Source organism: Vigna radiata, chromosome 6 (assembly GCF_000741045.1).
Source record: "Vigna radiata var. radiata cultivar VC1973A chromosome 6, Vradiata_ver6, whole genome shotgun sequence".
Classification (NCBI taxonomy): domain Eukaryota; kingdom Viridiplantae; phylum Streptophyta; class Magnoliopsida; order Fabales; family Fabaceae; genus Vigna; species Vigna radiata.
In genome coordinates, this window is record NC_028356.1 from 32,654,712 (window position 1) to 32,669,942 (window position 15,231).

A 15,231-nucleotide genomic window follows, 5' to 3' on the forward strand; every position below is an offset into this window, starting at 1 on the left:
TATTTTTATATAATTTATATTTTAAATTATTATTATTTTCTTAATTTATTTGATATTTTATTGTAAAAAGAATTAAGTAATTACTTAGCTGTCATTGAAGAGAATATGTGTGGGTTTTCATATTGAATTTTTTTATAATATTTTGTTTTTCCTATTTTCATATTTGTAAGAAAAAATTAATAAATATTTTTGCTGATAGTGTGTCAATATAAGGCTACACGTTAACAAATAAAGATGAAAATAAGATATAAATTTCATAATTATCAAGTATATAAAATAGATATTGGTACATTTGTTTTACTTTAAACTTTAAAATAACGAGATGATTGTCATAGTTGTCGATCGGGCGGATGATTGTGAAAGTCTAATGTCATGAGTGGGAAAATGCTATTAGTGGTTGTGGATACATGGCAAATATTTGCATATAAAATCTATTTACAGTGAATATTTGCAAATATTTAATATTAGTAAATAATGATATGCCAATCTAATAATAATGATACAGACAACAAAAGTTTTAAATAAATAATAAAGAGTTTGAAAATCAGAGTTTACGGTTTATTTTGAAAAGCTATAAAAAAAAATCATAAAAATAATATATAGTTTAAAAAATCAGATTTTTGAGTTCGGAAATCAGTTATAATTAAGTATGCAAAGATGATGTGCTTTTTAGAATATTATTTTTCTTAAAAAATAAAAATTCAATGTAAGACAACATGAAATATTTTTTTTTTGTTTTTTTATCCCTACAAGGATTAACCTTGCTTATAGGTATTTTTATGTGAAAAATCAGGATAAATAGTTCTTTTGGAAAATCTGTGTGGATAATTATTTGAGAAATTATTTGGAAAACTGTTTAAAAATTTGTTTCGAATGATAATTTTAGATTTTTGAGAACTGAACCTGACAAAGATTAATCCCTCTCTTACGTATTTCCATTTATAATAAAAAATCTGAGATTACTTACTCCTGACAAAAATTTTCATTTGAAAATTTTGATATTTTTTATTTTTAGGGATTTTATGATTTTTTTTTTGTGTTTTTCAAATTCATTTAAAGAAAAATAACATAATACAAACAATTAAATGTACACAAAAACGTGTGAAAGATAAAATCATTTTTTATTTTACATTTTTATATTTTGTTTTGGTAATTTTGACATACGAGGAAAAATCAAGATGACAAACAATAATTACATGAATATTTACATTTATTTATAGGAAAACTATTTTTTATTTATTTAATTTTCAAATATGAGACTTGACATAATAATTAATATTTCTTTAATTATTATGAAAAATTTAATTATCAAACAAATTTGAGACTTGACACGACAATCAAAATTATTACGAGAAAGTAATTATGAAACAAATTCAGTTAACAAACAAATGCGATACTTGACATGATAATTGAAAATTTTATGATTTTTTATTAAAAAAATGTTCTATGAATAAAAATGTAGAATCTTATGGAAGTGTAAGTGAAAATGGGGTTCTTTTGAGATGAAGATGGTGATATGGGAGGGAAGAGATATGATGTTGGTGAAGAGTAATAGTGTAGAGGAGAAGAGATGTATGTATACGAAGATATGTATATATGTGTGGGAGAGAATAAATGTTATGTGTATGTGTGTAAAAATGGAGTGAAAAGTATGTGGGTATTTATAGAGTTATGAGTAGAGAAAGTAGATGAAAAAAATAATATAATAAGTGTGTGGAAATTAATCACATAAGCCAATTAATGATTTATTTGACTGTTATAACATATCAGACTTTAAATGCAAAAGATTAAACAAAGTAAATTGATTTAAGCGATCAGACAACTTATGTAATGGATTAATCCTATACTTAACCAAATTGTCTATCCAGTTTTCATTCTAAACATATTTTCTCACTTATGAAACATATTATGGCATGCTTTCTATTTTAATTGGTTATATACATTGTATAATCAATTACTACAGAACAAATTGTCCCTATTAAACATATTAAGTGATTTGATGAAATCTAACCCATTATATACTGTGCTTAATTAATTATTTCAACAAAAAATGTGATTATTAATATGTTTTAAGCAAGATTCATTTAGTAATAATAAATTCATATATCAACCAAAAACAAGATAAAGATAAAACATTTATTGTGAAAAAACCATAAAATCATTCTTTTGTTCATAATAAAAAAACAAAGATATATAAGGAGGTTAAAACTCCTCTTATCAACAACTTTCCTTTTTAATATGGACTAAGGATAAGAGAAACCTTAATTAATATGTGTATGAAGGGTTCAATAAAAAAGTTTAGATTTTTTTTTTTAATTTCATTTATTTTCTTTTAATTTGACTTTAATTTTTGTAATTTCTCATGTTCGAAATTATTTTGGTTTTTATAAATTTTTGTAACTAAATACTCTTTAAACCTCAGTTTCTATTATGCTTTTTAGTAGCTTGTTGAATAAATACACTTAATGAGTGAGTTTTGAGTCTTAGATTCATAATATATATATATATATATATATATATATATATATATATATATATATATATATATATATATATATATATATAACTTCTTGTATATAAATTGATCCTTATTTAATTTTATTAATTTTTCATGTATTTCAATATGGCAAGTAATTAAGAAAATTAACAATAAAATAAAAGTAATTTTATAATCTTATTAGACTTAGAGTTTTGTTTTGTATTGCATAAAGAAGTTTTTTTTATAAAAAGTTTGGTATGGACCGTAAAATAATAGTTAATTAATGTGAGAAAGCATATTTTCACTAGTTTTTGTTTTCTATAACATGTGGAATTGTTGGATGTCAAGGTCTCTAGAATGAGTAGACAAAGGTGGCCCGAGTGATAATTATGAGAAGGAACAAATCAACATACGCTACTTAGGAAAAGACATGTCCATTCTATTTTCAGTTCAGCCGTTTCTAGTTTGGAAGTTAGTACAATAATGTACGCTTTTCAAAGAAAATTTACCTCAAAAATCAAAATCTCAAGTAAACTTACATAAAATTTGTTAATAATAAGAAATGCTTCTCTTAACCTTTATATATAAATAAGGGTTAAATATGTTTTTAGTCCCTATACCTTGAGGCGATTTTGGTTTTAGTCCATTTTCAAACTATGATACAATTTAGTTCTTCAACTTTAGAAAATTTTGGTTTTAGTCCTTTTTACCAAATTTTTTTAATTTTATTTGTTGTTCCAAGCACGTTTATCAGTTAACATTGAAACAAAAATGTGTCAAACAGTGTAAATAATCCAAATGTTATAATGAAACGTGTTTGAAACAACAAATAAAGTTAAAAAAATTTGGTAAAAAAAACTAAAACCAGAATTTTCTAAAGTTAAAGGACTAAATTGTACCATAGTTTAAAAATGAACTAAAACCAAAATCGCCTCAAAGTATAGGGATTAAAAACATATTTAACCCTATAAATAATTTGGCTTAAAGATATAGAATTTCTAATTTGTCTTAATAAGAATAGTAAATGTGTGAACTGAAGAGGTCGTGAGTTTCACGATATGAAAAGAAAGTCGACAAAATTTCATTCCATTAAGAATATGATGTTTTTGTCTTAAATTGAAAGTAGTATTTTCGAAGTATAAATACAATGGATAGTGGTCAAGTAACAAATAAAGGTAGAGAGTTACGTGCATGGATTGTATTCAAGTTCTCTGCACTATATTTGTCGTTTACAAGGACTTTCAAATTCCAACAACAACCATTTTTCTTTTCTTTCACAAGCCATAGTTTCTATAACTGTTTATATAAATATCTTAAATTTAAAATAATTAAAATGTGTTAATAATCTATATTGTAATTTAATATAATTTAGTATAATTTAATTCAGTTTGATAAAAAAAAAAACAGTTCAATTCAGAAACTAAATTACAGTTCTATTTGTCCACCTCTAATTAATATTTTAATTAATATTGTATTATCATAGTTATGGAGTAGTTTTTTAATTTTGGAATTTATTTTAGAGTGGGAACAAAAGACTTTAGTAATAAGGTTTTGACAGTTATGCGCCGCCATGGAAAATGTAAAGTTGTTGTCTTCATGGATTGGTGCATAGTATGATTACTGCGCACAAATCTGAAACCTCTTCTTAATCATATCTAAATGGAATTTTTGTACTTCATTCTATTGTAAGTGACTACTCATTTCAACTATTTCTATATAATCAGTATTTTCTTTCAATTCACCATTTTATAATAATGTTTCTTTCATTTATTATTTTCAAAACTTAGGATAATCTTGTTTTTAATAAAAAAAAAGTTATTCCTTACACACTTAATAGTCCATATCATTTAAGAGTACAAATTAAGTATAATTTAGATACTTTTTTTTCTTCCATTTACTAAAACACCTTTTAAAGAAAAAACTATAGTAAAATTCTATAATCTTGAATTAAGAATGTGTGTAAGATCATCAATTAAATAAAGATGAAAAATTTAATCATTATGAAGTTGAAAATAATGACAAACCCGTTATGAAAAATTAAATATTATATAATAAAAAAAATCATAAATCCTTTATTTCAAAATTTTAGATTGGAATATAGTGTAAGTCGAGATTTATCTCATGTCTTATTTTTATTTATCTCCTCCGAAAGAATTTTTTTCAGAAGATTTATCATATATATGAAAAAGAAACAAAGATATTTTCTAAGGACCATGTCATCGAATATAAAGAATAAATTATTTTTTTTCTAAACTAAGAAAGTGATTGATTATGAAATGTTATCAACATAATTTATAATAAAAATATCTTTTATTTTTACTTAGATGTAATATTTGTAAATACTGTTTATTGTAGTAAATAGTTACCATATATTTCGTATTCAAGGTCACATTATTAAAGTTAAATGATTTGATTAAGTAACACAAGTTAATAATATTTGTTTCAATTTAATACAAATTAATTATCACAAGTTTAATAGTAGAAATAATATATTGAATATTATAGAAAGGTTGATATTGATTAAAAATAATAATTTATTTATATTTAATGATATTTCTTAATTTTATTTTTTTTTAATAAATTGACTAGTTTCACCTTTTGTTCACACCTATTAAAGTGTGATGGTTAAATTTGGTTTGATTTTTTTTTATGAAATAATAACTTAAGCCGAACATACAAGATTAAAGGTGTTTAATATATAAAACACAAACCAAAACTCATATTTTATAGTTCAATTTGAAAAGATTTTTCCATTTTTAATTACTATAAGATTATTATTTTTTTCAAAAAAAATTGTAATAAAGTTTTTAAAAAATTGTAATTTAGAATTTTTCATTACTATGAAATATTTTTGTTTCAGTAACATTTGCCTAGGGTTGGTCGTCCTTCCTTACTATGCTCCGATCGTCCAACTCTTCATGTAATCCTTTCCGATTAGGGATTGACCTAAAGAAGACACTTTGACGCTCAAGTCGGTGTCGGTTGTATATTTATAGGGCTTGTGACAACCAAACGTATTGATTAACCATTAACGCAATATATTTTATGCAATCAAACCCAATAATTAATCATTAATACCGTATATTTGTAAAGCATAAAACAATTTGACCCATTAATACCTGATAATGGTCCAGGAATGACCATTTATTCTGATCCGTATATTTCATATAACACAATTTTTTTGGTAAATTTTGTTAGTAAAATGAACACCATAGTTCCTACTTTAAGTTTTTATCATGTCATGGTAAAATTTATCAATAAATTTGTTGATAATGAGTTTTTTTTAGAAATTCATCAAGTGAATATAGTAAGTAATTATCCTTTTTTAAAAACTTGTTGGTAATTTTATTTTTAAAATTCATCTGTAATTCTGTTAGTAAAATAGGTGTCAGTTTTTTTTTTGTCAAATTCGATAAAATATTTTTTATAAATAAAATGAAGATGGGTGAAAAAGAAACAAAAAAGAGAAAAAAGAGGAGAAAGGTGAGGTACGAGACAATATCGTGGTGGATACAACGATAACAATAATAACAAAGGATAACTGTGATACGAGACAAAAATAGAAAAGAAGGAAAATGCCGAAGAACCATATATAGTATATGTAATAAGACAATGAATATGATGATGAAAGAAGATGAGAGAAGAGGAGAAGAAAAAAAAAAGAAAATAAATTAGTTGTTATAAAAAGAAGAAATAAAGTTATATGTTTAGTTTTAACTCCAAACATATAACATTATATTATGTAAATATAACTGGTTATTTAATTCTTTATTTTCAATCAAAAATTTAAACGTTTTGAAGAAGAAATAGATAAAAGAAAATTAAGAAATATTTTATTTTTGATAATTTTATCTGTTTTCAATCATTTTTCTTTTGTCCTTTTGGATTTTGAATAACTCCACTACATATTACAATTATGTAAATTTAATATTTCATATTCTACATGCACCAATTTGGTTCTTCAAGTATGAAAATATATGCAATTTTAATCCCTTATATCCTAATTGTTCAATTCAATCTTTTGAATATCCCAATTATATGATTTTAGTTTTCTAAATGTCATAAGCCAATATCAAAACAACAAATTTTTAATTAACCACCCGATTCTAATATCTGAAAAGTCAATTAACAAAATTGAAATATGAAAGACTAAACACATTGACACTTAAAAAAACTCAATTGATATAAATAAAACCTATAACACTAAAATTAAATAATTGTTATATATAATTGAATAATCAAAATTTTCAATTAACCCAATACACTTTAATACATAATGAATTGCCTTTCTAGCACCCATAATTAAGAAAATGATTATTTATATATAACTCAACCTTTTAACATGATCCATTTTAACATAAAATAAAATATATAACACTATAATTAAATTGTATAAGTTCTTATATTTTTCAGATAATTTATGCTATATATATTACTGACTGATTTCTCAGGTGAATTTGACTTGTAATTTTCAGTAAAAAAAAAAAATTCTCAGTCACGATTTTATATGTATGAACATTAAATATGAGACTTTGGTTGATAAAACTGATTCAATTTTATTTGAACCAACGACTTGAGAATATACTTATATTATAGACTAACTTTAAATGTTAATTTTTGGTAGTTGATGAAAAAATATGATAGAAATAATTGAATAAAACAAAGTCTGCAGTGTGTGTACTGAATGGCTTTATCAATCAAAGAGTTGTTGGCTTTATCTGTGTACCTTGGAACACGTTGGGGACATCATAATCCGTAAAAAAAAAACCAAACAAATTTTCTTTCCGAAAGGGTTCTTCAGATGTCATCGACATGACATCATAGTACCAGCGTAGCAGAAACTAGAAAATATGACTCACCATGCATCTTTTCAAAGCATTTATTCTTGTTATATATAATATTCCATCACACAAGCTTTTTTCCAACACATGGTGTTGAATTGAACGATTTACTCAATACTAAGATCTATCTACTTTGGTCCCTTTTCTTTTCATACTGTGGAATTACCAGAGAAAGTGAGGGACCAAAAGCCATATAAAAAAGATATTTTCTTTCGTTTCACTCACTCATCTCAACTACCCCTATTCAATATTTTATTATAATTTATATACTAAGAGCAGTTTTCTTATCATCGTTTGCTTTTAGTTAAGAGAAATTCTATCAGTTGTGATTGATGCTCGTTCAAGTCCTCAACACAGCAGTCATAATGGATGTAAAGGTAAACTAACCTGGAAAACTAGTTCCTCCTTTTTCTATGTTGTTTACTCTTGTTTTTGTATTCTCACCAAAGAAGAAACAAGACGTGGTTGTTTTTCTATTTCACTTTTGAGTTTGTCTGTAGTTTGCTTTTAGGTTACCCTTAACAGTTCAGAAACATATACTGAATGTGAACTTTTTTACCTGAGGCTGAAAGCATATATGTAGCTAATTCTTATACTTGTTGCAACGATCTTGATTTGATGATCAGGTGGAAACTCTTAAATCTGAGTTAAAGAGAGTGAGAGAGGAGAATAAAACTCTAAGAGTGATGTTTGAAGTTCTAAGCAGCAAGTACACAAAGCTTGAGTCCCATCTTCAAGAGATAAACAAGGAACAAGACAAGGGCATGAGTTCAAATCAAATAGGATCAGTAACCGAACCTATCTTGGATGTGAACAAGAGACGGAGACTAGAGTTTCACACAGCAAAAAAACCACTACAAATCTTTGTCAGAACACATCCCATGGATGATAGTTTGGTATGTGCTATCATCACTACAAATTTGGTTGTGTACCGGTGAAATGACTTTAATTCATGTTCAAATCAAATTCTATCTTCAAGTTAGTATGTTGATGCTAGTTTTTCTTTGGGAATATAGATAGTAAAAGATGGATATCAGTGGAGAAAGTATGGACAAAAGGTCACCAAAGACAATGCTTCACCAAGAGCTTACTTTAGGTGCTCCATGGCTCCCATTTGCCCAGCCAAAAAGAAGGTATGTAGAATGAAAGCAATATTCTAAATTCAGTTTGAGCTTTTTCCCTTAAGCAATACAATAAAGATTAATAAATGAAAGCACAATAAAGAGGTTAGAATCTAGGATGCTGCATAAACTACACAAATCAATGAAAGCATTAGTTAGCAACACCTTTATGTTCAATAAGGACACTTTAAATATGAATCATTGGGTGATTTGATTATTTGTCAAATAATTCTGTGCCAGCAAAAATTGAGATGGGTTTAGTCTATTATGGAAAAGGGACCTGGTCATGAATTAGCAGAAGTTTTCTAATTTATTAGTGTAGTTAGCTAAGAGTAAAACCCAATTCATTTCTTCAAAATGGGTACCTAATTATACTATATTTCGTGTGCATATATGACTTCAAGAAATCTAAGTGTTGCTTTGTCTTATCATATGGTTTTCTGAAGTGGTTTTTCCTTAATCATTGTAGGTGCAAAGATGTTTACATGATAAGTCTATCCTTGTTGCAACTTATGATGGAGAGCACAACCATGGTGCTCTTCATGAGCCATCTTCATCCACACCTAGAGGCTCATCAGTGGCCAACCAGTTGCCTAGCGTAGCAAATGACAAAGCAATGAACATTTTGGCTCTTTCTGGATTGTCTCAAACAGATAGAAGACATGGCGAAGAAGTAATTCATCAACATAACTATGACACCAACATCAAAGTTGAAGAATATGTAAGTTCTCTAATCAAGGATCCTGACTTCACCATGTCATTAGCTGAAGCAGTTGCCCGCACCATCACTGGCGAGCTCAAGCAGCAAGATCTAAACCTCAATTTGAATATTCCCGAAGAGTGAAATCAATCTTTTTTTCTTTCTCCAACTCCACAACCCCCAAAGCCCAAATACAAGTGTAAAGACAAATTTTAGTTCAGTGAAATGCAAGCTGGTAGCAATGAGAGAGAGGAAAACTTCTTTAGGTCGGTTTACTTTGAAGAAATATATTATTTTTCATTTTCTGTTTACACTTATAGTTGCAGAAATTTTACATTGTTTCTTTGGCTTTCTGCATTCAAAAGTTTGTACAGAAAAAGGTAAGAATATTTCTTACTAAAACAAACTTTTGGAAACAAACTAAAAAATGAAAAATATAAAGCGTGTACCCAAATCAAACCACATCTTAGTTTTCCATACACAATGCCAGATTGGAATACTAGCTTTGCAGGTTTCTATGTCTTTCTTACTTTTAATGCCATTTGGAAAAGTTTAAGATAAAATAATAGCTCAATCGAGACAGGTTCAATTGGTCATTTTTCATCAACCTTAATCTGCTTGGCACAACGAAAAGAAAGTAAAAGTTTAAAATTTAAATCTAAACAATAGTTGAAAGAACAAATAAATTGTTTCTATAAATTAACATTTATTTTCCTTACACTTTCACAATCTTTCTAGCGAAATAGAAAAAATAACATCATCATTAGTAATTTATTTTTCTTCTATCCAAGCATGCCATAAGGATTCCTCCAAGGGCTATTTGATCGAAGGGGTGATGGGATTTGATACAAAAAACCAAAGCAGTTTTCAGTAAAATGAATAACGTGTACTCTAACCAAAAGTTCAATATTTACAAAGCATTTTCCTTCATCTGTTGATGTAAGGCATAAGGGCTTTAAATGAAAACTCAGTATCGGTGCCTCTAAGCACTCTNAAGTTGAAGTTAAATTCAAATACTGCCCTATCTTATAGGGGGATATACCACTGGATTAACATTTACATCGCTAATGTGAGTACACAACTTTGGACTAGAACAGTAAAACTAGATCAATTTGTACACTGACAGTTCACCACTCCTCACTGAAGTGACCACGATAAAANTGCTTTTCTGCTTGACATGGAACAAATTGAGATGGAAATGAATGTCAATTAAAAACTCATGACAATGCAGGGTGCACATATCAACATAAAATGAGCTTTGAGAAGGCTTATTACTTAACATGAACATAATCCTCAGCCATATGCCATGAGCACGACATTTCTTTCATTAGAGAACTTGAGTTATAGGGTCATCATCAATGTCAATGCAGCCAAGAACAAGATGATTTTGCACTTGTGCAAAGGGTTTTCTTCATCCAACCACATGGGATCTTTACCACTGTGGAACAACTCTTGTTTTGAGGCCTTCAAAGGATCATATCATTTAATATCCCCACTCTTTATAGTGGTCCTCATCATCTGTTCAGACTCCTTCTTGGCAGCAGCTAGCTTCAACTTCTCATTCTCTGCTTCCTTCTCTGCTCTTTTTCTCTCTAGTTCAATCTGCTTGCAATTTTCCTCATGTGCTTTTACGAACAACCTCACAAAGTTGAGCAGCGTAGATACAACTAGAGAAAGGAAGAGAATCAAATCCCCCAAAAAGTTGCCACAAGAGTTTAATGTGAAACAATGATTTTCTCTTTAGTATGTATCATAGTTACATTGTTTCAGGTATTTCCATATTGACATAAATAAGCATCTGAAAAGCTTTTTCACTTTAGCGTTTCTCCCAAATAATGAACTACATTTTGATTCATAGAGATTATTTTGGCATACAGTGGTACAGAACTACAGTATTAAGATTTAAACTCATCTAAGATTTTGAGAATAAGATTAAGTTCCCATTAGATCTTCTCACTTTTTGGTTTTAAAAATTGTTTTGTAAAACAATTTCATGCTACTTGGGAATCAATTTCTCAATTCTCATTCAAAATCTATTAAGCTTTGAAAACTGTTAACAAAAGAATTGTTTAAAAACTAAAAAGCAGAAATAACTGAGCAATGTTTTCTTGTCCTTTTATTAGTTCTATGTCAAGGGTAAGAGTGGTATGCCAGGCACAAGCTAGGTGTTAGTGTCTGTTTTTTTTTTTTTTTTTTCCGAGAAAACTAAAAAGTAGTGTTCAAAAGTACAAATCAAGTACACCCTACGCTGGCAGTTTTTCTTTTGTTCTTCCTTAACCCTTCTAGACAACTAAACATAAAGGGAGCAACAACCTGCAACGGGTGAAAACCAGTTGTCCATAAACAAAACAATCGCATTGATGTCCATTGATCCACAACCGATTCTTAAACATGCAGTTTTTGAAAGACTAAACGGACCAAACTGGTGCATAAAATGGTAATAAAAGCTAATTAAAAGTACAGTTTACCTTGTTCAAATGGACAACGTGCTGGATCTTCACCAAAGTATAAAGCCAATGCATCTGCATTTCTACCCTGGTGCATCCAGATTCAGGAAATCAGATACATCTCCAGTATCTGCAGTTCATCATGCAAGCAAAAAGCTACCTAAAATAACTAAATCCATACCACGTTGGCATAAAGTTGAGCCAAGGACCTTACTTCAGATTCAGCATAAGAAAGAAATTCCTTCAGAATCTGAACATTACCAAGTAGGGAACAAAAACAAATCATTCAAGGTAAAGCTAAACATTTTATCACCATTCAAATTTATTAGCATAATCAATAATTCAGATGAGTTGCACATGCACGTAACCGTAACAGAAGGTAACTACGTATCTGATATACTTCACATCCCTTTTAATCATTATATATGATGCTGCATCACTGACCCAGATTTGCTTTAGTCTATTACAAAACAATTTACCTATGGAGTTCTATTGTCATAATTTTAAAGTCAACATAAGTTCTAAATAATTGTGCTGTCAAATTCTTATTAAGGAAAGGAGGTGCTTTCATATGCACCCTTGTTTACAGCATGTTCATATTCACCATGACATGATTTACATTGATGTTTGTAGCATACATAGCCTAGGCCAAGCTTCTAAATATATATTGATCCAAATTCATGAGAATCCAAAATCAGTTCATTCTGGTCGAAGCATTTTTAGATGACTAGTTACATATCATACCTGGCAGAAGTATTCTGACACAGGTCCATCATTCTCTGATGCAGTCAATTCCTGAACTACTTTCTCCAGTCCTTTACTAATAGCTTGCATTTCCTCTGCCAAGTATTTTAATTGTATCTGTATGGAACACAAGCTTATAACTCAGAATACGTCAAAATCAAAACAGACACTGAAACCACTTGGTATAACAGTAGAATAAATGAAAAAAAAAACCTTGCTTGCCGCCTCCAAACTCAGTAGGTCTTTATGGAAATCGAGAAGTTCTCCTAGTTTTTCAGCAAGCACCTACAATTCATCAATCACCAAAGCAATTAATATTATTTTACAGGAAGAAGCAAAGTCAAAAATTTACATTGAATAATTGCAGTAAAACGCAATCGAAATTGACAATTCTCTGGAAAACTTTTGTTGCATAAGCAGAGTGCAGGAAACTGTCATCCATGGAAACCGCATACATTCGCTTTGAATCTCCAAAAAAATCATGACAAAATAAGGAAATATGATGATCAATCCTAGGTGATAGTGAAGAAATAGGAAAACTAATCGCAACATATAGCCTAAGACATTATGAAAGATGAAATATTCTAACAAATGTCAATATGTGTTGCAATTATGTTGACCTATAATTTTAGAGTGATCCTATCATTTCCCTGAAGTTCATGTGTCTATTTCTTTAGTGAAAAGAATGTAGAAGGAAAAAGATTTTAGTAATCTTCATAGTTTCTGTTACATATTTACTTAACAATTCCAGATGAATATACCTGTCTTATTTCTTAAAAATGATATGGGGCATCATAGGAACAGTCAAGCACCATGAAGGAAGGGCTCCAAAAATCCATTTAGCCCTTTTCCATATTTCTTTCCACAGAAGCTACAAAATCCTTGTGTGAAAAACAATCTATTTCTCTCAGTATCTCAAACCAGTCAAATTAAGAAAGGAAGAAACATAAATTCTTCTCAACAAGCCCAGAGGGATGGATACTGGAGAAGCAACTGATATCTTTCTCAATATGAATCAGAACTTTCCAGAGTATTTTTTAAGTTCACTGTAAAAATCTACTTTTTTACTGCTGTAATTATGTTTCCTTGTCTCAGTACTAATGTTCAGTTATGGGTTTAGTCTGAATTTGGACAGATTTGTACTGTAAATGTAGTGGGCACTTGATCTTTGTCTGATAACATGTACGGGTATGATAATGCACTGTCATTTGTCACGTGTTTATCCTTAAATATGAATCGAAATATGAAGAACAGAATGATAACGCAGCAAATACAAAATTTCCGTGTTTCTCTTCACCACTCCTCTCTTTTAACGACTGTTTTATGTTGTTATGGTATAAGTAATCTTTCTTTAACTTTTGCATCTGGAGCAGAATTTTTATACGCTGAAACTGAAAACTATTGAGACAAGAGAATAAGCACTGGTCAGAGATCAATACAGCTTCAGGAAGCAATGTTGTTTTTGTTGTTCCTCAATTTTACATGGAAAATTCTCGCGTGTGGGTTGTCAGAATGAGACAATCTTTATAAAGTCTTAGGGCTTATGAGAGTATGCAGACCGAGGTAAGCAAATTCTACAATTCAGGGTTAATCCAACCATAGCTCAAATCAAGAAACACGAGGAGGAGACTATGAAGGAGAAAGTTTTCTCAAGTCTCCATTCAGCTTTGACAGATGAGATGTTTTCTAGCATTATGCATCTGGAAACAGCCAAGTAAATATGGATGAACTGACTGAGATATGAAGGTGAGGAAAGGATAGGGTTCAAGAAGATTATGAATCTAAAAAGGTAGTTTGAAAGGCAAAAGGATGAAGGAGAATGAGTCCGTCAAGGAAGACACCTCAAAAATTACAGTTTGGTGAATATGAAGCTATATGGTGAGGTAGAAGACAAGGCTTTAGAAAAAAATGTTGATGTAGACTACCTGAAAATTTTGAAACCAAAGGTGCTGCTATTGGAGTCATGTTATCTCAAGAAATTATCTATTTCTACGATGGTTAGTAAATCGCAAGCTCAAGAGCAAAGGTTTTTGAGGATGGATGATGTAATTGAAGGTGCACTTCATGTTAGACATAAGGGGAACAAACCACTTCAAAAAAAAAAAAAAAAAAAAAAACTAGTTGAACTATGAAAAATTTTGATCTTAAAAAGTGAAGAATGCAGAAGGAGTCTAATGCTAGAGACCCCAATTGCGGATAATTCAGCTATGAGCCTATGATTGTTGAAGGAGCAATAGCCATGGTTCAAAACAAAAGAAAGTAGGCCCTCTTCCAAAAACAGAGAAGAAAAATGAATGAGAATGATGCACCTATTGCAGCAAGCCGCATCACACAAGGAGAGGAGGACAAGCTCATGTTGCTACTGGTCCTGAAAGCCAAAAAGGATTTGTCCAACTCAACGATGAGGAGTTAGAAAGAGTAAGATCTTTTCTTAGTAAATTGGAAAAACCCACATGTAGTGTTCATTGACATACTCTAGTAAGTTCCCATTTTCTTGTGGATTTAATGTCTCAAATACATCCTTTACCCATTATTGGGTACTAGACTTTGGAGCCACATACCATATGACACCATTCCGTAAACACTTCTCCACATATTTCCCTTGTCCCAGCAACAAGAAAATTTCTACAATTGAAGGAACCCTTATAACTGCAGATTGGCAAGGAGATGTCCAAATAACCCCAACCATAATACTAAAAAAATGTTCTTCATGTCTCTAAATTATCCACAAGTCTGATATCTATACAAAAAATTACCAAGAACCTATATGTAATGTTGATAGGGAATAATGAGGGGAAGAGGCGTTAGGCACTTATAACCGTATTAGTAGTATTATTAGTTTGGGTGGGAATTAAAGCTCCTATATAAGAGCAGAGGGGGGTGAGGATATTTTACGTTT

The 15,231-nt window shown here is 29.4% G+C and overlaps 2 protein-coding genes across 6 annotated transcripts in view; one reads left to right on the plus strand and one right to left on the minus strand.

Annotated features, from left to right (window-relative positions):
- The first annotated feature begins 7,392 nt into the window (after positions 1 to 7,392).
- Positions 7,393 to 9,625, plus strand: LOC106764377 (probable WRKY transcription factor 40). The gene is made up of 4 exons (XM_014648664.2): positions 7,393 to 7,697; positions 7,947 to 8,216; positions 8,337 to 8,453; positions 8,911 to 9,625. Exons 1-4 carry the CDS (start codon positions 7,653 to 7,655, stop codon positions 9,283 to 9,285), a joined length of 807 nt encoding a protein of 268 aa, XP_014504150.1. The 5' UTR covers positions 7,393 to 7,652; the 3' UTR covers positions 9,286 to 9,625.
- A 684-nt stretch (positions 9,626 to 10,309) lies between these two features.
- The window catches only part of LOC106765231 (formin-like protein 18), a 20,667-nt gene continuing 15,745 nt past the window's right edge, over positions 10,310 to 15,231 (minus strand). For 4 of the 5 annotated variants that reach the window (XM_014649772.2, XM_014649774.2, XM_014649773.2 and 1 more), the window contains 5 exons: positions 12,546 to 12,617; positions 12,333 to 12,449; positions 11,770 to 11,838; positions 11,610 to 11,676; positions 10,310 to 10,808 (listed from right to left, as the gene is read on the minus strand). In XM_014649772.2, the coding sequence (XP_014505258.1) occupies positions 10,621 to 10,808; positions 11,610 to 11,676; positions 11,770 to 11,838; positions 12,333 to 12,449; positions 12,546 to 12,617 (513 nt within the window). In that variant the 3' untranslated portion in view covers positions 10,310 to 10,620. The remainder of the gene's footprint in view (positions 10,809 to 11,609; positions 11,677 to 11,769; positions 11,839 to 12,332; positions 12,450 to 12,545; positions 12,618 to 15,231) is intronic. The other variant, XM_022782474.1, reaches the window with a different exon arrangement.

Bases quoted from the DNA above. Each gene is read 5' to 3' on its own strand.
- LOC106764377 (XM_014648664.2), top strand. From the start codon at position 7,653: ATGCTCGTTCAAGTCCTCAACACAGCAGTCATAATGGATGTAAAG. The intron at 7,698-7,946 runs GTAAACTAACCT...TTTGATGATCAG, and splicing joins CAGTCATAATGGATGTAAAG to GTGGAAACTCTTAAATCTGA. The intron at 8,217-8,336 runs GTATGTGCTATC...TTGGGAATATAG, and splicing joins ATCCCATGGATGATAGTTTG to ATAGTAAAAGATGGATATCA.